This window comes from Watersipora subatra, chromosome 4 (assembly GCF_963576615.1).
Source record: "Watersipora subatra chromosome 4, tzWatSuba1.1, whole genome shotgun sequence".
NCBI lineage: Eukaryota > Metazoa > Bryozoa > Gymnolaemata > Cheilostomatida > Watersiporidae > Watersipora > Watersipora subatra.
The window spans coordinates 13,704,334-13,726,962 of NC_088711.1; the positions used below are offsets into that span (position 1 = coordinate 13,704,334).

General features: G+C 38.0%; 1 protein-coding gene across 1 annotated transcript; it reads right to left on the minus strand.

Moving 5' to 3' along the window:
- Positions 1 to 11,819: 11,819 nt before the first annotated feature.
- LOC137393946 (uncharacterized) lies at positions 11,820 to 21,611 on the minus strand. The gene is made up of 12 exons (XM_068080658.1): positions 21,551 to 21,611; positions 20,690 to 20,831; positions 19,093 to 19,180; positions 18,019 to 18,166; positions 16,675 to 16,870; positions 16,309 to 16,472; positions 15,797 to 15,942; positions 15,362 to 15,454; positions 15,164 to 15,279; positions 13,859 to 14,132; positions 12,762 to 12,831; positions 11,820 to 12,146 (listed from the first exon to the last, which is right to left on the minus strand). Exons 2-12 carry the CDS (start codon positions 20,817 to 20,819, stop codon positions 12,084 to 12,086), a joined length of 1,488 nt encoding a protein of 495 aa, XP_067936759.1. The 5' UTR covers positions 20,820 to 20,831; positions 21,551 to 21,611; the 3' UTR covers positions 11,820 to 12,083.
- Positions 21,612 to 22,629: the final 1,018 nt, after the last annotated feature.

Below are 22,629 nucleotides of genomic sequence, written 5' to 3' on the forward strand. Positions count from 1 at the left end.
CAGATCAATCATTTTATTTAAATATGACTACTGTAACAGGAAGTTTAAAAGACAGCGTAACCTTGAGGATCATATGAACACCCAAACAGGCTGCACCTCGTTTCGGTGTGACAATAAATACACCATTTCCAGCATTTCCCATAATGCGACAGCAGCTTGTGAATAAACAGTTGAAGGAAAGCTGCAAAAGTATTACCAAAGTCTGTTAGGGTTTCATATTGATTGTGACATCATTAGCTAGCTTATGGAGATTAGAGGAGTAAGCAGAAAGCTTAGGAAAGCTTCAGCCAGTGCACTGTTGCAGGGCTGTTGGTTGTGTCTGGTTTGTTATGCTGATCTATAATGAGGAGAACTAACCCTTTGTGTTTACCTGCCATAGTAACAGGTTAGTAAAATTCTTATATCACTTTTGCTGTTTTGTGCGTATTGATACAAAAAATGTACAGAAATATCAGTTTTTTGCCATATTAACAGATTTTTGAAATGCCATCGTTACAACAGTGTGTTACGGCTTACCGATTGCTGGGTTTAGGCCTCTTCGTAAATCTTCATCATCCTAAACCTTACAAAACTGGCAAAGGAATGCTGACAATCTAATGCAATGAATAAATATATCAGCTGATTGAGTGGTTGTGTTCTTAGCTATTCAGATGTAGAGAAGGTAAAATAGTTTGAAATAAAACTTATCTATCTTCTCTTCTAAACTATTTGCATTCACTTTATGAAGCTTCAAGTAGGTAAAATTAATGAATTTTTATATTATTTGTGATGTTCCATTCATCTTTGAATGACTGATACTCCAGTACTACAACCCTGCTAGTAAGTTTTAATGACTAACAAGGTCAGATGTGCACTTTTTGTCTTTTTAGATTTGGCTGCACCCTGATCGAGTCAAGGATGCAGATCACGTCTAGTAGTGTCCTTGTTTACATGATGCTATATCTACAGGGCCTACTACCAGCTACAGGTATTGTTCATTTATATCTCTATAAACAAGTTATCTTTTCCTTTGTGGATCTTTTTTATATCAACTAGTCGGTTGTAACCGTGATTTGTTGTTGATTAACAATATCGAGTGGTATTTCTGTAGATGGGAATCCATCTTGTGTTGACCTGATTGACACGATACACCCCAGCCTTCCACCCAACTCACCAGATTATACATTGGAAATAGAGGAGAACAACATCTTTCTTTCAACCACCATTATCTACCACAGTTGCCCTACTAATGAGATCATACCTCCGGGTGCACCAGTTAGTAGACTTCCAGCAACACTTGATCTCTGCCAGCAGACTTGTAGTGTTTCTAGCGTGCATTACAGAGCATACATTTAACTGCCTGTGTTTTAGAGAGCATTATCTTGCCCAGTGCTGACGGACAGTGGTGTCCTGTACCAATTCAATGCTACCAACAGTCCCTGTACAGGTGAGTGGTCTCAGTTCGGTTCTCAAGTTCTTGTTCTACTCCCTCTGTGTTCTTTTGGATTACCTAGCCTCTGCTCTTTGGTCTAGCCAATCTTTTATTTGTTTCACTTGTTTTATTCACTCTATTCTTAACAGTTCAATTTAACTCAAGTAGTTAGTGCCTCTTTTTTCTTTTATAATTAATTAACTGTTAACAAGGGCCCATCGCCATGACGAGCTATGCTACTGCTCATGTGAGTCCTTATTGCTCCTCCTTTTTTTGTATTCCTAACTGTTATATACTTTGTTCAATGAATTAAAGCTAACAAACAATTGCAACATCTGTGGTGAGAATTTTCTAATGGCTCTACTAAGAATATTTGGAGGCACCAAGACGATCAATGGTCTATTGAATATTTTTCCTTTATAGATTTTAGCAAAGAAATCATTTTGTTAGTTCTCTTGCTAATTCATGACCAGCTAAACATCTCTAAGAGTGCAGAAATTGGTTTGTGACAAATTTGTGACTTGTTTAAAATCAGCTGCGAAATTTAATCCTTTGGCGCAAAACAACAAGATTAGATTTTTCTGCCGGAGGTTGTGAAGGTATTACAACAGCTACTCATATCAATTCAGCTAAATACTCTCTGAGAAGACAAACTGATGGCAGGTGTGTTAGTGTCAACCGCACTGGAGACCACTTTCCTTTAACCAATGATTGCTCAGCTGCTGGGGCCGGCAAATTTGCTGCCACTGACGGTCCTGGTGCTCTGGAGCAGTTACAAGTCACATCAGTAAGTTAGATTTATTTACTACGAATATTATCTGGCATCATACCTGCTGTTGGCCTGTTTCTTGCAAGGCTGAAGCATATCTTATGTTTATTAGAAACAGCTATTAAATATCAAAAATGTGTATATATACATATATATATATATATATATATATATATATATACAGATATACATATATACATATATACAGATATACAGATATACAGATATACAGATATACATATATACAGATATACAGATATACAGATATACATATATACAGATACAGATATATACAGATATGTAGATATATACAGATATGTAGATATATACAGATATGTAGATATATACAGATATTTAGATATATACAGATATGTAGATATATACAGATATGTAGATATATACAGATATGTAGATATATACAGATATGTAGATATATACAGATATGTAGATATATACAGATATGTACATATATACAGATATGTATATATATACATGTATGTCGTTTCAAAGAAATTAAGTTAAAAAGAGATAATTATAAACTCTGTGAGTTTAGTATATTAGTAATAGATGAATTTTGACTTCAACTTTCTCACGACAGCTACAACGGTGTTTTGTGTGCGGCACTCGTCAGCCTGACAAGTGCTGCACACAACACAATGTTGTAGCAGCCGCTTGAAATTTTTAGTGAAAAATTGTCTAATTTCATGTATACCTATGTATATAAATACATGTATATAAATACATGTATATACATACATGTATATGAATACATGTATATAAATACATGTATATATGTACATAAATACATGTGTATAATTATATATGTATATAAATACATGTGTATATGATTGTACTAGCTGCGCTACCCGGCATTGCCCGAGTATTAAAAATCAGCTTATAAATAATGAGAGTTGCTTGCCACTTGTTATTTGCCTAGCACACAGCCAATGGATAATTTGAGTAACCTTACTAACAAGAGCTACCAGCTTTTAGTGACGCTATGCCATCACCCTTCGTGGTAATGGAAAGCCATTGCTTTTTTGCTACCATATATCGCCTAGGAAGTTATCAAGCTTGTGTGGCCAATTAGTGAGACGTCGAACTGGCAAATAGAAGAATTTGAAATCAAATCTTCTGCCATATGGATTCTTTATTCCAAAATTTTAATAGCTATAGCTGAACACGCATAGACACATAGACACATACACACAAACATTGAGAAATATGGATACATGTATTATATGATTGTATATATATATATATACCTCTATTTACTATAAAGGTTATAATATAGCACAAATATGTTCTGTTGCAGGAAAAACGCTATCTTCAGCCAGAAGACGATTCTGACACAGCCCTCGCTGTATTGGGTGCCAAAGATTCTCAGGAGCCACTCTATTTTAGTGAGAGTGGGTGCATTTGCAGCAGTGCCGTTGGAGATGACTCTATGCTATGCTTGACTAGTAAATATGATTTAGTTATACAGGAAGATGTGCTCTCTTTTGAAAGGGTCAGTCAGCAAAGCTCCTGCTCTACACGGTGGTGGTTTACTCAATGTATGTCCATATTGCATCTACTAAATTCTCTACACACTAGTACCGTTTTACATTAGTGGCATTATACTATTGGTTATTACTTGTTAGAATGAGATATGCTAAATGTTAACTGTTGATGAAATAATTCCTCATGCCCTCTCCATTCCAGCCGTATTTCATCTGCTTCTGTCATTCCTTTTTAGTTTTCTTGTTTTACTTTTTGCCACCGATTATTTTCCTGTTTTCTTTATTTTTTTCTTAACATTTCATTACTCTTCTTTTTTCTATTTTACATTCATTCTTTTTTCTCCATGACTTCTCTTTTATACACTTTTGATATCTTTTTGGTCTCATCTATTTTTAAGTTTATCGTTTCCTTGCTTTTTTACTAATCTAACTTTATTTATTTAAAATTAATTTCAAGACTGTCCAACGGCGCCATCTGCTGGTGAGAATGCTCATCTTGTGAAGACAGATGATAATAATCCAAAGCTCGTCACAGCTCAGTATGAGTGTGATGATAGACACGTGATTGCCTCTGGTTCTCTCATCCTGCAGTGTTCATATGGAAGCTATTATGGCCAAGCTCTCAGCTGTCTACCCGAGTGCATTTTTAATCACAGTCTAGCCGAGTGTGAGTGCTTCTTTATAAAATAGACTAGTTTACATTTGCTCACAGCTATTGTTTTACTTCAACAGATTTCAAGTTCAAATTACTATTTTATTTCATATGGATTATATTATCTTGTGTGTAGAGAATCTTTCCAAAAGTGTTACATGCACCTAAGGCATATGCTCATTCATGTTGGTCTTATTGGGTACCTGTAACTCTTAGGCTCACCAAGTGGGGTACCTGTAACTCTTAGGCTCACCAAGTGGGGTACCTGTAACTCTTAGGCTCACCAAGTGGGGTAACTGTAACTCTTAGGCTCACCAAGTGGGTTACCTGTAACTCTTAGGCTCACCAAGTGGGGTACCTGTAACTCTTAGGCTCACCAAGTGTGGTACCTGTAACTCTTAGGCTCACCAAGTGGGGTACCTGTAACTCTTAGGCTCACCAAGTGTGGTACCTGTAACTCTTAGGCTCACCAAGTGTGGTACCTGTAACTCTTAGGCTCACCAAGTGGGGTACCTGTAACTCTTAGGCTCACCAAGACATGAGGTACAAATGTCTTTTGATGTTATGAAAACTATACCATATAGATGTCAATTTCACCATATAGATGTCAACTTTGTTTTTTGGGAACTGAATTACAGAAGTTTTCAAGGCTTTAAAAACAAGTCAATTCAATTCTCATCAAGAACTTAATAATTCAATTCCTAACTCTTTTGCATCATATACTGTGATTCAATTTGGTATTTAGGGAAGCCCCACAATTCAATTCTCAATTCTTTAGCTATCCTAATTTTAATGAATCAGTTCAATTCAGTTCACTATTGTCCATGTATGGTAGCCGCTATCATCTATGGATGATGGCGGCTGTCATACATAGATGATAGCTGCTACCGTACATAGATGATAGCGGCTACCATACATAGATGATAGCTGCTATCATACATAGATGATAGCGGCTACTATACATAGATGATAGCAGCTATTATACATAGATGATAGCGGCTACCATACATAGATGATAGCTGCTACCATACATAGATGATAGCAGCTACCATACACAGATGATAGCTGCTACCATACATAGATGATAGCTGCTACCATACATAGACGATAGTGGCTACCATACATAGGCGATAGTGGCTACCATGCATAGACGATAGCGGCTACTATACATAGACGATAGTGGCTACCATACATAGACGATAGCTGCTACCATACATAGGTGATAGCGACTACCATACATAGATGATAGCGGCTACCGTACATAGATGATAGCGGCTACTATACATAGACGATAGCGGCTACTATACATAGACGATAGCGGCTACCATACATTAATGATAGCGGCTACCATACATAAATGATAGCTGCTACCATACATAGATGATAGCTGCTACCATACATAGATGATAGCGGCTACCATACATAGACCATAGCTGTTACTATACATAGATGATAGCTGCTACCATACATAGACGATAGCTGCTACCATACATAGATGATAGCTGCTACCGTACATAGATGATAGCGGCTACCATACATAGATGATAGCTGCTACCATACATAGACGATAGTGGCTACCATACATAGACGATAGTGGCTACCATACATAGACGATAGCGGCTACTATACATAGACGATAGTGGCTACCATACATAGACGATAGCTGCTACCATACATAGATGATAGCAGCTACTATACATAAATGATAGCTGCTACCATACATAGATGATAGCGACTACCATACATAGATGATAGCGGCTACTATACATAGATGATAGCGGCTACCATACATAGATGATAGCGGCTACTATACATAGACGATAGCGGCTACTATACATAGACGATAGCGGCTACTATACATAGATGATAGCTACTACTATACATAGATGATAGTGGCTACCATACATAGATGATAGTGGCTACCATACATAGACGATAGCTGCTATCATACATAGACGATAGCTCCTATCATACATAGACGATAGCTGCTATCATACATAGACGATAGCTGCTATCATACATAGATGATAGCTGCTACCATACATAGATGATAGCTGCTACTATACATAGATGATAGCTGCTACCATACATAGATGATAGCGGCTACTATACATAGATGATAGCTGCTACCATACATAGACGATAGTGGCTACCATACATAGACGATAGTGGCTACCATACATAGACGATAGCGGCTAGTATACATAGAGGATAGCGGCTACCATACATAGACAATAGCGGCTACCATACATAGATGATAGCAGCTATCATACATAGATGATAGCTGCTACCGTACATAGATGTTTGGTTTGGAGGTTGAACTACTGAGTAGCACAATTAAGATTGGTGAATGTTGATGTTACAGTGGGCGCAGCCATAGCTACAAGGTCTGGACCAGTCCATTCTGAGATCATTACCTTTGAATGTGCTCCAAATCTTACAGCTGTTGTTGGATCATCAAACATATCAACATGTACTAATGGAGTTTTCAGCAAACCTGAAATTCGCTGTGAACCGATCTGTCAATTACCGGAAGTAGATGGAGGGCTTACTATCAGCCACATCGCTGGGGAGGTGTGTAAATAGCGATGTGGTTATACAAAAACCAAGCAACTGGTGTTATCTGCGTGTTGATTACAGTCAAACCTCGATGTACATGTTTGTTTTGAGATTTTCTCTGCATGTTGGAGCAAATGTTTGAGGAAATACGCATGATTTCCGTATTAATTGCTTTACAGCCCAAACAATTATTGATTAATATCACTACTACTTGTAATATTAAAACAATGCATTATAAAAAAATACAGACAAATTAAATGGTAAAAATTAAACCCTATGCAAAAAACTAGATTATCAAAGTAACGGTCACTAAATAATAATCAATAAAAATGTTTTATTTTTTTATAGAGAAGCAATAATAGTACTGTAAGCTAGGCAGTTTATAGGCTCAGAGATAGACACTGTAATAAAAATACATTACATAGCACAACTTATCTTACTCTACTTTTAATATCATTTTACATCTTATTTGCAATTTTTATCAGTTTAACCACTTTCAGTAACAACTGCAATGTTTGTTTACTTTTTTCATATATTATAAATTGATTACAGATTAGAGTCGAATATTTTCGCGAACTTCATATCCTGTGTTGAAAAACCCTTAGAGAGTCGGCTGTATTACTTCATTACATACACAGGTTTTTATTGACCAACAAACCCTCAGACACTTAATTAAATAATCTAGTAGAATTTGATTAGGAATTCCCAATAGAGCATAAGGGGGAAAACCCTGAATCTTTGGATATAAAACCAGTCATATAATTATGCTTGTAGGAATACGAGTTAGTCGTGACATATACTTGTAAAGATGGCTACTATTCAGCAACTGGTGCTTCTTCAGTGAACTCCACTTGTCTTGATGGAGTGGTACAACCAACGCCAACATTTATCTGCTTTCTCTCCTGCAAAGAGGTGCCTGGTACAATTAATGGTGAAGTAATTTTGCGGAGTGAAGATGATGTGTTTTACGATTGCATAACTGGATATGAGCTCCTTTCAGGTGGTTCTGTCAAATGCCAAAATGGCAGTTGGTCGCAGGATATAGGCATAGAATGTGGACTACCATGCTCGAGTGGCCAAGTGCCACAAGGTAAAAATACCCGTGAACCGCTAGTGACGAATAATAGTTTTGTTACGGTGAGCTATGAGTGCGCTGATGATTATCATCCTGCCCGAGAGTTTGAAGCGATGCATGTGTTGTACTGTATTGATGGATTCTTTGTCTCTTTCACAGGCCCTGACTCGGGCATGGTTTGTAATCCAGACTGTGCCATACCTCTGATACCCGCTGGAGCAAGTGTGATATGGCTGGATGAGGGCATTATTACATATGCTTGTAGAGATGGTTATTTACATGCACAGGGAAACCTGACCATGATATGTGGTGAAGGAGAATGGAAAGGCACTCTTCCCACCTGTTTGAAACAAGAATTCGGTAAACTGTTCGCTGCAGCAAATGGGAAGGAAAAAGAAGAGTCGACTAGAATTTCTACAACAGCTATTACTTTAAACTCTTTTATTTCTCCATTTGACATGCACACGTCTTTGTTATCTACAATGAATGGGACCACAACACTCGGCGAGACTACGACACTCGACGAGACTACGACACTCGGCGAGACCACGACACTCGGCGAGACCACGACACTCGGCGAGACCACGACACTCGGCGAGACCACGACACTCGGCGAGACCACGACACTCGGCGAGACCACGAAACTCGGCGAGACCACGACACTCGGCGAGACCACGACACTCGGCGAGACCACGACACTCGGCGAGACCACGACACTCGGCGAGACCACGACACTCGGCGAGACCACGACACTCGGCGAGACCACAACATCGGGCGAGACCACAACACCGGGCGAGACCACAACACCGGGCGAGACCACAACACCGGGCGAGACCACAACACCGGGCGAGACCACAACACTCGGCGAGACAACAATACTCGGCGAGACTACAACACTCGGCGAGACTACAACACTCGGCGAGACAACAACACTCGGCGAGACAACAACACTCGGCGAGACAACAACACTCGGCGAGACAACAACACTCGGCGAGACAACAACACTCGGCGAGACCACAACACTCGGCGAGACCACAACACTCGGCGAGACAACAACACTCGGCGAGACCACAACACTCGGCGAGACAACAACACTCGGCGAGACCACAACACTCGGCGAGACCACAACACTCGGCGAGACTACAATACTAGGCGAGACTACAATACTAGGCGAGACTACAATACTAGGCGAGACTACAATACTAGGCGAGACTACAATACTAGGCGAGACTACAACACTAGGCGAGACCACAACACTCGGCGAGACCACAACACTCGGCGAGACCACAACACTCGGCGAGACTACAACACTCGGCGAGACTACAACACTCGATGATACTACGACTTTCACCAAATCTACAAAATTTGTCAAGACTACTAAGTTCAGAGGCACGCCAACAGTCGTTAAAACTACGACACTTGGTAAGACTACAACATTCAGTTATGCTACCACAGTCAGTGAAACTACGTCAGTCAATGAAACTACGACACTCGGTGAAACTACGACGCTCGGTGAGACTACAACTTTCACGAGGAATACAGAAGTTGCTGATACTACAAAGCTCGGTAGCACCACATCAGTTGATGAAACTACAGCAGTTGTTGAAACTACAACACTCAGCAGGACGACAACAGTTGATGAGACGACAACAGTCGATGAGACGACAACAGTCGACGAGACGACAACAGTCGACGAGACGACAACAGTCGACGAGACGACAACAGTCGACGAGACGACAACAGTCGACGAGACGACAACAGTCGACGAGACGACAGCAGTCGACGAGACGACAGCAGTCGACGAGACGACAACAGTCGACGGGACGACAACAGTCGACGGGACGACAACAGTCGACGAGACGACAACAGTCGACGAGACGACAACAGTCGACGGGACGACAACAGTCGACGAGACGACAACAGTCGACGGTATTACAACGCCAGAGGGCACTACAACGCCAGAGGGCACTACAACGCCAGAGGGCACTACAACGCCAGAGGGCACTACAACGCCAGAGGGCACTACAACGCCAGAGGGCACTACAACGCCAGAGGGCACTACAACGCCAGAGGGCACTACAACGCCAGAGGGCACTACAACGCCAGAGGGCACTACAACGCCAGAGGGCACTACAACGCCAGAGGGCACTACAACGCCAGAGGGCACTACAACGCCAGAGGGCACTACAACGCCAGAGGGCACTACAACGCCAGAGGGCACTACAACGCCAGAGGGCACTACAACGCCAGAGGGCACTACAACGCCAGAGTGCACTACAACGCCAGAGGGCACTACAACGCCAGAGGGCACTACAACGTCAGAGGGCACTACAACGTCAGAGGGCACTACAACGTCAGAGGGCACTACAACGTCAGAGGGCACTACAACGTCAGAGGGCACTACAACGTCAGAGGGCACTACAACGTCAGAGGGCACTACAACGCCAGAGGGCACGACAACGCCAGAGGGCACGACAACGCCAGAGGGCACGACAACGTCAGAGGGCACTACAACGTCAGAGGGCACTACAACGTCAGAGGGCACTACAACGTCAGAGGGCACTACAACGTCAGAGGGCACTACAACGTCAGAGGGCACTACAACGTCAGAGGGCACGACAACGCCAGAGGGCACGACAACGCCAGAGGGCACGACAATGTCAACTAAAATGACTTTTAGTTTCCTCACCCAAACTTCACCTGCTACCACTACATTTAACACAACCCCTAGGATGACCACACTTGATATAATTATAAGCTCTATTAGAGCTAGTACTTTTTCTAGTACTACCTCAAGTTATGAGTTTACAACTTTGAAGTCGTCTGCAGTCGCTTCTTCACAAACACCATTTAGTGGAACCAGTAAATACAGGGAAACTACGATATCTACTAAAACTACAACTGACAAAAAGCCGACAGCATACAGCACATCGAGGAGAGTGACTCCGTCTACGGAATTGATGACAACACCTGCTTCATCAATTATTGGTATGTTGACAGAAAAACTATTTAAAATTTGTGAATATAAAAAATTGAAAACTGGTTTTAACCCGGATTTATTCACCTTTGAAACTTTCCAAATTAAGAGCCTGAGAACTGCAAATGTAGAATCATCTGAGATTGTACACTCAGGTGCTGAAATAATACCGGTATATAATAAGAATTTCTGTTTGCAAATAACTTTTGAAATTCTTGATTAGGTTGTAGGTAAAGACATAAGTTTAGTGTATACCATAAAAACTCTGATTCAGTCTTATTTACAATAAATCTCAAGCAGAAGCTCAGTATACATGTATTTTTGCATGTTTATCGTGATCGCATGTTATTTGATAATATGTATGTATCTTTTAAAATTGCGATCTGTTGGTTCTTGTAGATGATTTCGTCAATACTTACTGGACATGTAAAAGACATCAAGCCCTGCACCGTATGAAGCGTCACAGACTTTGCTATCATTGTATATTAACTATATTTTTCAATGTACATATCGATTGTAAAGATTACTAGTAAATATTCTTTTGAAAGTTTTACACTTCAAAGACAGTTGTATGTGCTTTTCCAATTATCTGCACCTGACAAACAACTTTCTGCCACTTATCTCTCTCTCAATTAAGTCAACAGGGAGACAATCACTACAATTGTTTATACATGCTTTTATTTGTTCTCGAGATTCTGTTGTTGAACAATTCTCTAATGCTTTATTGGGTTTCAAGGCTCACTTCATTGATACTTTTACACAAATAACTTTATTGTATAGGAAAAGATGAAAAATTAGTGATTTGAAAAGTTAGAAATGATTAACTGTTAAACCTCTACAAAAAAGTTCAACAGATTTATTTGTACGTATAGAATAAAACTGGAATATGAGAAACTTGGCAAGTCTACGGAATAATATTAGTTAAGCTACATTTTATTTAGTCATCTTTTCAATAACTCGACTACTAAACTATAAAGGGAAGATATAATTGAAAACCATTGAACTTTGAACACAAATGCAGTTATTCTTTATAGTAGGTTATTTGAATAATACTGAAATACTATTAATATACATAAGATATTGTACAAGAGATCTAAGATAGGCAAAGGTGGTATTTATCATGGGAGAACTGAGTGCTTCAGCAAACACGGAAACCTTTCTTCTGAATGTTCGGTGGTTCTTGCTGGACTCTGCCATTCAGCTAAAATTAGAAAAAGTGCACATTACCTTGGTAATGTCGTATAGTCGCGTAGCATAAAAATTAAAGTCATAACGTTCTTTCAGCTCGTGACCAATTTGAAAAAATTGAGTCTGTGTTGAAGTTACCAGAAGATTTGTCTAAGAAGTTCAACCTGAGAGATTTATTTAAATCCACTGAAAAATTTTCATGAAGCAAGAATGCATTAAATATCAATGTGCTAGACGTGCCCTGACTCAGTCTGTTGAACTACACACGCACACGCGGGCACACACACCTTTGTTCTGAATTAACCTTAACTATTTAAATTATGTGCCACAACAACATAAAATCTTAAGGTATCATATTTTTGAAATGAGTCCATTATCTCAGTTGCTAATTAAACTTGTCAAGCGATTATTGAATGTTTGACAATCATGCAGTTAGTCGCTGGTGCTGGCAGTTCACGAGCAAGGCTCGAGTGTTACGGGATACAGCATTCGGTTCACTGCACTTATCGAGTCCACCACCATCAACTCTGAGCTTCGGATGTAAGTAAAATAGCTTAGAGAAATCCCTTACATGTAATGTAAGTTTAACTTGTAACTCATTAGTCAATCTATAAACTATGGTAATTACCTCCTCTCTGTTTGCTGGTCTCGCAGCTTTTCGTCTGCTTATAGTTGTTTCCTTTGCTTTCTGTGTCTGTCTATATAAAATGATTTATGGGTAAGTTTGAGAGTCTTATGTTCAAATCTATTTGACTCTTTTAGTTGGCAAGTGATGAAGACTTACTATTTTAGGTTAGTTAAAAAATGCTTCATTTGACTAACGCACAGTCGGTGCACGTGTGTTTAGTTTTACAAACTACATGTATCTTCTGGCATCTGACAGTTGCATTTAAATATATACATACATGTTTATACGTATACGGACTCACATATGTATACGAATGTGAGTATTATATACGTATGTATATGTATATAATACTCACATGTATGTATACGCATACATATATCATAAATATACATGTACGTACTCACATACGTATACATATATTAATAATATTAATAAAATATTAATAATTAACTTAAGCTAGTAACTTGAACTAGCTATAATTAAGTTATAAGCTAGGAAATCAGCTCACTATTATAAAAGCCATGCTTATTATTACGGTGTGTCATGATCTCTCACGCAATCAATCATGATCTCTAAGCGTGCTAGCACTAACCAATAGTATGTTTGCTAGCGCTTCAAGAGTGTGTATTTTAACTGATGTAATGAGTATGACCATAATTATTTTATTGTACAGCAATGTAGCCGCTTAGCCTAGTAGTTAGCACGCCTGTCTGCCGAGCTGGAAGTTCATATCCAGTGCGAAGCAGATTTTTTGTTCCCATAACTTTATCGCTATAACTGGACAGTCAAACAAACATTGAGATTTATATATAACCATGTGTAAATATGCATGTACGTATATATGTGTATATACGTAACTACATACATACATATCTATAAATTGGTTGACTAAGATGCTCTCTAATCTATAGATAAAGCTTTCATCAGCCAGTCCATAGAGAATGAATTTCAATTACTGTAAGTATTATGTGTAAATCACAGTTACACAGTGTAGAAGCTGAGCACATACTTGAACTAGTTGAAAGACCACAACAATGACAACCTGTACTAGCACACTGCACTACTAACTTCAAGCAGGTGTAAGTCAACCAACTTACTTGTTGTCTCTCTGCTTCTGTAACCTTTCGTACTCGAGGTAGAGATGAGCAAACCTCTGCGCTATAATCTCCATTAAATGAATACTAGGAAATCGTTGCGCTCTGTTAGTGAGTTTGACCAAAGCATTGTGAGCAATATATCTCCCTGTCGAGGTGTGCCGTCGAGTGACCAACCTCTCATAGTTGCGCAAGTCAATAGCGAAGGCTTCTGTATACTGCTCGCAGGTAACTGACTGCATGTATGTGGGTAAGTTTGTGGATAACTCTATGTCGCCTGAAAGTTAAGAGTTTTGAATGAAATAAATTATTTTCGCTGTAACAATCAATCTATTAGCAAGCACCTACATAGCAGAAAGATATATTTGGAAATAAAGGGGGAATAACTCCATAGAATAATTTCTTTACTAGTCTGAGCAACATTCCCACAGTAAACTCTTGGTTAAAAAAGTTAGAGGAAAAAATTGATAAGAAACATTCATCAATAGCCTGTGGTTATATGAAGAACAACTTGTTACCCTTTCTTAAACAGCCCCATGGACGATACCGATCAGATAGGCATTTAGGTTTCATTCCAAAGAGGCATACCAGTATTTGAAATTACTATTAAGTTGTGATGCAACAAGGACAAATATAACTCAACAACCTCATTAGAGCCACATTTAGAATTGGTGCACTACGGCTTATTTCAAGTGCACTTCAAACAATGCCAGGGTCAATTGACAATCTTAGGACTTATAACAATTGCCTTCGATAAATGCATTCGTGGATCTTTGTCTTTGGTATAATTTGCATCAAGAATGAAAGAAATCTTAATCTTGCCAGACTTAATGCTAATAATTGATGAAAAAAATAAAACTAAAAAGATGAAAATAAATGAACCTCGCAATAATCTTAAATAGGATGGTTCCCCAGTTATTACCGTAGCATATTTATACAACCAAACTGACAAGTTAAAACTTTTCCATGACGGGGTTTGGGGTTGAAACTTTTCCATGACTTATAAAGATGAACAAAAAGTACAACATAGTGTCATTTTCAATAGAAAAACAAGAAAACTAAATTAAAAATGAAAAATGATTTTAGGTTATTTGAATTTTTTAGAAGAACATGAAGACTAACTCTGAGGCTAAAAGTATTATCTCCGCAGGAGTTAAGTACACTGCTCTACGACTAAAGTATGATTAAGGGGTTGCTACAAACAAGATGGCTGCCACAAACTTATAGTAGTACCAGCTGGTCTGACAGTAGAATACTTCTCTGTAAGAGATGATAAGTATGATACTCTGTGTGATGTCATCAGCTCACCTATCATGTTGAACTCTCCAATAAGGCAGATATCATAACCTTTAACAGTGTAGCCTTTGCACCTTCCCCTTCGAAATATCTGTGGAGGTTCATAATCAGACGCGTCTCCAGCATTGCTGTAAAATACAAGTCAATTTTATGCCTATTTGAATCACACGAAAAGGCTTAAGTAAATATGAGTTGACATCACGCATGTACCTGGCAGGTGCTGATTTTTGTTGCAGCTCAAGAGAGTAGCTAGGATACTGGTGCTTGTGCATGGATGGGTCAATCATCACTCGACACTGGCCACTATAAATAGGTGACAGATGCATAGACTATTAGATAAAGAAATATATACAATAGACATAACCAGATGTCTGCCCGCAGGAAGAAACAAAGCATGCTTCTCCTTCTCTAGGCTACACCGAAGATTGATTAGATTCAGAAGACCCGCAATGGTTAAAATAATTAATTTAGGCTAAATTGAAATTTTATTACAACTCGTGTTGACAAGGGTAAGTAATTTAAAAGTTTCTATTTAAACTTGATTGATTTAACAATGCTAGATATTAGAAGGCTGTTCAAGAAGGAGAATATAGTGTTTGCTAGCTTAAATGGTTCCAGTATAAGTAAATGACGAGTAGCCGCTACCTTTGTAGAAAGTAGATATAGTCAAGAGGCTGACCCTGGCACACGATTGGTGTGCCGTAGGTAAAAGTGCGCAGGTGGAGGCTCATAGCAAACTGTCGTTTGCTCCTCAGATTCCAGCCATTGAAGTATTCAGAAGTGTGCACAAACTAGAGACAGAGAGATTGCAGTGAACAGGATGTGATGCCTCCGTAATTATAACAGAGTGTACAACAGTGTACCAGTGATCAGCAAACAGAAGAGTTATAATAATATGTAAAAATATATTACATAATACAGATATAGTATATTTTATATAATACTGATATAATATATTTTATATAATACTGATATAATATATTTTTAAGCGAAAGTCATACATTTCACTACCCTACTTCATTAGCATATCATTGAGCAACAAACAAAAGAGCCACAATAATGTACATGAATATATTATATAATACCAATATAATATACTTTTAACTAAATTTTAGATGCATTCATTTCACTGCTCTAAGTAAACCCAAATTCCATACCATCTGTTTTGCGATAAACTCTTTCTCCTGAGACTCACGTATGCAGCGATTATACAGCTGTCTGTTGACCACGAGGAGTTGTGTGACCGCATCGGTTATGATTGTAGCATTCCGTATGCAATTCTTTTTCAACAATGCCAACTCTCCAAAACTTTTTCCATCACCTAAAATTAATGAGCGGATATGACCATATGTCAAAATTATTATTATGCAAAACCAATACACACACTACTCATTGGTTACAATTATTTGTACACATACTCCAGTATAGTTATCATTTATAAGCTGGCAAGGTCAAAGACCATAAACTATTAAGGTCAGTCAAAGATTTAAAATCAATACTGCTCTTGAACTCACAGGGCTTACCTATAGCGGCGACACATTGACCATATCTATTTCTGTCTAGACTTAGAGCCCCAGACACTGCTGGCAGATGGAACGCCTCAACGGGAGGACATTGTGTGTTTCTTTTACACATCGGTCGTGGTAACAGCTCTGGTAATATCTCTTTATTAGGCACAATATTGGCAGCAGAGAGTTTTTCAGTGCTGTCAGCATTACCCTAGAGCATGTGAATATGCAAGTTCACACATTCGAGATTATCAGTAATAAAGCAAACAATGTTTGGGAGTGAGAAAACAGTATTGCCCAGTTGGTGCTGTGATAGAATCACCTATGATAGCTGCTATAGATATGCTCATTTTAATATAAAACTTACAACCGGCCAGCAAATCTTCAGTGATTGCAACTGTTTCAATGATTCGCCCAGTAAACATGTTTACCATTTCTTTAGACAACAATTGTATTGGTCACTAGGCATTGGGCATTAGGCATTGGGTATTACGTACTGGGCACTAGGCATTGGGCACTAGGCATTAGGCATTAGGTACTGGGCACTAGGCATTGGGCATTAGGTACTGGGCACTAGGCATTGGGCATTAGGTACTGGGCACTAGACATTGGGCATTAGGTACTGGGCACTGGCACTAGGCATTGGGCACTAGGCATTGGGCACTACACACTGGGCACTAGGCATTAGGTACTGGGCACTAGACAGTGGGCACTATGCACTGGGCACTAGGCATTGGGCACTAAACATTAGGCATTGGCTATACAAAGTAATCTTGGGACAAATGAAAACATACAACAAACACAAAACCCTACATCATGTTTAAAGTTATATCACTCTTTAAAATAGCACACAAACCTGTTTTGGAGATGTACAAGCATCAAAATATTTCAAGAAATTTTAGTTTCCATATAGAGAGAATAACTCTCAGCTCTCCTCAACCGCTACGTAAGATTATCGTGTAACTTCTTTAAAATGAGTCTCTTTGGGAAAATAGGTGTTAAAGAAGAGCTTGAACTGTTTTGAAGTGCTCAAAGTTTTTTATCTTTTAGAATTAATCTGGAAGGTGCTTGCTTGTCAAACACAAAAATATTTAAACAATATTCTAATCAGTATATAATATCAACTATTTGAGCCAAAACAAAAGATGGCAATTATTTAGTTTTATGACAAGGTAAGACATACACAAACAACTATTAAAAATATCAAAATAATAAATGTATTTACTTTTATAACAATTTGTGTCGCTCAATGACCTACAGCATCGTTTTTTTGTAAAAATGAGGTAAAGCAAGAAATTTTTTGTCGGAATTGTTTGTTATTAATGTTAAAGTTGAAACGGCAAACATCTCTAAGCTTACAGAACATGTGGCCATTGTCTCATGATCAGTAGGAAGTCCTAATGGTTGATCGGAGTCGACTGCTCCTTCTATTTCATCATCAACTGTATCATCATCATCCCTATTTGTGATGTAGACAGAGACCTTCCCGGTGAGCATAATGAAAAAGCTGTAATGTACAACATTCATGATGGTATTACGTTTCCAAAGAATAAGAACATTCTAGAACCACCGGTGGGACGCGATATGTAATTTAGAATCTATTCAGCCCAGAAAGATTAAATATTAATTGCAACACCATGTACTTTGAAAAAAGATTTTTAATTACTGTTATAATCAAATGACATGGTTTGTTAGACGCTGTAGCAAATACAAGTCTAGAGAATATTAATAGTTTAGACTAACTAATCAGAGTGCTAATTAAAGTAGGGGAAATGATTGAATATGTCTGTCCCTTAGGGAGACCACCAGGAGTTGTAGCTGAGGGATTTACTAGCAAACAGACAGTTTAAAAGTGAAACTGATTGCCATTACAACTGCCCATTGATAATCCTTAAAAACATGAATGATGACAATAAACTATCTTTCTGATATCAGCTATAAATGTAATTTACAAACATAGCGGAGTAGGAATATGCAGGGTAAATCTCAATCCATTGAGACTACCTGAGCCAAGTGGGCTTGCACAAAATTTTGGTAGACTATATCAGGAAGTATACGTAGTTTTCCATTTTTTATGTTTGAGGTGATCTGTCTGCCAGGATGTTTCAAGATTAGAATCAACAAAACGTTAAAACGCTCTGACGAAAAACGCGTGTAAAATGATTTCACTAGTTGCAATAGTTGATATCGGCTATTGCATTTAATTTGCAGAGATACGAGTCTTTATTCGGTCAGTCTCTTTGCAACTATAGACGTCATAATCACACTTTCAGTTACTCTTTCATTTTTAAAAGTTCTAAAATGTGTCATTTGTTCAGTAAGTGAAAAGAGCAGACAACTTTAAAACAGACTGAGTCATGCTTCGTAAAACTCTTTCAGCAAAGTCTACAACTATTCATATCTGACAAGCGTGAATATCTATATTCCACCTACCAGTTCCCTTTATCATTTTGTCTAACAATAATGGAGTCTTTTGGCCGCTTGATGATCTCGCAGTTTCGTATGATATCTGTGACAGCATCTGTACATAAGGAGAAATCCTAATATTTATAGAGACATGTATAATACATACATATATAAATAAAAATATATAACTAACTAGAGTGTTGGAATAGATTAGGGTTACACTCCGCACTTTTCAGAGTGTAGAGTGCTGTTAGCAGTAGGCCTGACTACTTATCTATTATATATATAAATATATACATATAAAGATATATATATATAAATTTATATATACATGTATATATAAATATATATTTATATATACATGTATATATAAACATACATGTATATATTTATATATGAATAAATATATATATATATATACTAAGTGAATGCCCGGGTAATAAAAGTCTGCACAAAACTTTATTTTTATTTAACATACATGTATAACAACAGTTACCATTCTAACTTTCAAACTTCATATCATGAGAGAAGTGCTTTGTGTAGTGGAAATAAATTAAGAGAAAAAATAAAACAACTGTAAAGGTTTTCAAACTTTGTCAAACAACTGTAACTTTCAAACTTTGTATCACAAGGAAAATGTTTTGTGCAGGTCAAATAAATTGAGAAACACAATAAAACAACTATAAAAGTGTTTTTGAAATGTGAAATAATTAGAATGTAATAGCTAAATTAAGTCTGTTTTGCTACAATTACAATAAAAGATGATTTGGTAATGGCACAATTATTACGAACTGAGAAAACAAAATAAAAATCCTAAATATTTTGAATTAATAATAACAGCTCGTGCATAGCCGTGTGTGTGTATAAAAAGGTTACTGTTCTAGCAAAAGCTATCCATCAAAACTTTGAATATGGCAATACTGGTACCTCTCGATACTAGTACAAATGTAAAAATGAGATGTCGAAATGTCTTTGTCTGGTACTTTGTCTGACCGAATGAAGGGAGAATGTAGAGGCTATTCCTACTCGAGATAATACAATTGTCAGCGTGAAAAGTATTAGCCTTCACCGATTCAACAATCGGACTTTACGAAAAACTGGAAATAGAAGCGTAACGGCACATTTGAAATTGAAATGGCACATTTAAAGTTACAAATTAAAAAAATAGGTAACACTAGCAAAACAATCATTTTTAAACAATTTCAAAAAGTAACCAATGCAAAAGTGCACATTTAGCTTGTGCATACGGTATACAATAAGACTGATAGATTGCTAAGGACTGTATAGCTCAGTGGTTAAATGTGTGGTTTGAAATTAATGGTGGCATTATCTGTGAGTTCAAATCCAGTTCACAGAGAGCTTTTAATTTCAAGATTTAAATAGTTTTAGCTGGACAAACCGAAATACAGACACCCAAACTTTGGGATATATATGCCAAAGTTATATATATCAACACAAGTATTTTCTATTATATATTTTATAAGTTTGGCGTGATGTACAAGCAAATAAGGTTGTATGAAGTACTGAGATCTATTTGATGTCAAACTACCGCTAAAAATACAAATTCAGTAAAGAGCTGTAACATTTATTCTAAATAATGTTAGTTTTCTAAACCTAAACTGACCTGGTTTTAGTAAACGAAAAACTTCAGATTTTTTCCTAAACCATGGCAGCAGCCTGTTAATCTCCTCATCAGTGCGACAGTTTGGTTCTTTACTAATAGTGCGCTCTACCTCTTCAAGAATGGAGCCCATGCCTAGAAGCACCTGTTACACCATGTCAAACAAGATGAAACGCCTGCAGGTATAACTGCCTGTCCAGGCATGATTTGGAAAGTGCAAATAATTTAATGTTGGCGTGTACTCCTGTAATAAGAATATTGCTATGCCTGATAATTAAGAAGATTATGCGACCACAAAGTATAAACGTTCTTTATACTGAAAACTTCTCTACAGCTGCCAGTAGTATAAGCACTGTCATACAATGCTTGGTGTTCATACTGAGAATAGAAGAGCTTGCATGCTCAGGTCTTAACTTGCAGGCAAATGTCATCAGATCAGATGTTATTAACCGTTGACCAGTATAATCACTGAACATCCTTTGGTTTAACTATCACATATTTATCAGACAAGGTTCAAACATCTCACTCATTTAGAACTACGCACTTTAGGTAATTGAAAATCTATCACACATTTAAAACATGAATGGTCCATGTCTATACAGAAGAGATGCATGTCCATAACAGAATAAGCTTCTATCTAAGCCTACCTTCAAGTATTGATAAGAAAATGTTCCATGTAAAATTCCAGCTGTGAGTAAGTCAAAGCTGTGAGCTGGCTACACAGCGCTGCCAAAGCTTGAGTGCTGCCAGCGGCTCCCGCACTAGACTGTTCTATACAACTGATATGTTGCTACAGATCCCTTGCAGTGGAATGAATAGAACTAATTTTAAGACACAATAAGTATTTCGTAATAGCCATCGTACCTGGTCATTGCCACTGGTCAGTTAGACAAACCTCTCTCCTTAGCCAATTCACAAATCTATCCGTAACAAAAATACGAGCGGTGATGAGAGAAGCAATGTTGAAAGCTGAATTACGGCAGCGAGTTGTAGAGAGCTTCTTGTTTATAAGCAGCCAATGTTGTTGCAGTAACTTTGTTCAAGCAAAATAAGAGTATTAATAATCACTCTTTCGATAAGGATTGAGCTTGCGTCTTGAGAAACCCATAATATTGTGATGGCATTGTGTACATAGTGGCCAAGCTATAACCTGCTTCATAACTTCATTTCAAAACAAAGATAACACAGCAGCTGCTCGCTGACAGTGAGAGGCGCCAATTCTTATCTGCTGTCAATCGCATAGCGTCTTTTAAAGCTGAACAGGATCAGTTGGCTGGTTAGCATGTTACATGAATACTCAATGTATACATTGTGTAGACATACTTGTATACCCAATGTATACACGGTACTAACTTTAATACAAATATCAACAATGAATGGTTCGCCTTGTGACGGGAAGTTGATTGATCAACCTAACACAGCCAACCAGCAACAGGTTGGAGTGTCTGCCGTTACTTATTGGCTGTTCGAGTGACCTACAATCTTACCAAAAGGTCTCGATATTTGTGCGCTTGTTCTATAGAAGTCATTCTGTTCAGCAAAAACACAGTGTGATGGATAACGACAATATAAAATGTGTAAGAGAGAATTTGTAAAGTGATTATAGCTGCCTAGCCTTATTGCGAGCTTACTCGCCTTATTGCTTGATCGACTAAGGATGGGAATATTTGCTGTTAGCTCGGTTTGTAAAAATTAACTTTCCTATTACCAACAGGAAATTAGATATATACAAGAGCTTGGTGAGCAGGATTTAGTCTCAAATTCCACTTGCACGTCTCTAACTATTCATACAACACTAAAGAAGGATACAAGTGTGACAGAGGACACGCTTTACACTATCCTCAATATATGGTAATCCTTAGCAGGGGTCAGTGATACCAGCACCTAATGAAACACTTTGTGGTTGTCTTCTCTCCTAATATACAAGCAGCATCAAGCTCTTC

Bases quoted from the DNA above. Each gene is read 5' to 3' on its own strand.
- LOC137393946 (XM_068080658.1), bottom strand. From the start codon at position 20,819: ATGGGCTCCATTCTTGAAGAGGTAGAGCGCACTATTAGTAAAGAACCA. The intron at 19,181-20,689 runs GTCAGTTTAGGT...CCTTATGTACAG, and splicing joins TTTTCGTTTACTAAAACCAG to ATGCTGTCACAGATATCATA. The intron at 12,147-12,761 runs GTAATTACCATA...TTCTAATTTTAG, and splicing joins GACCAGCAAACAGAGAGGAG to CTGAATGGCAGAGTCCAGCA.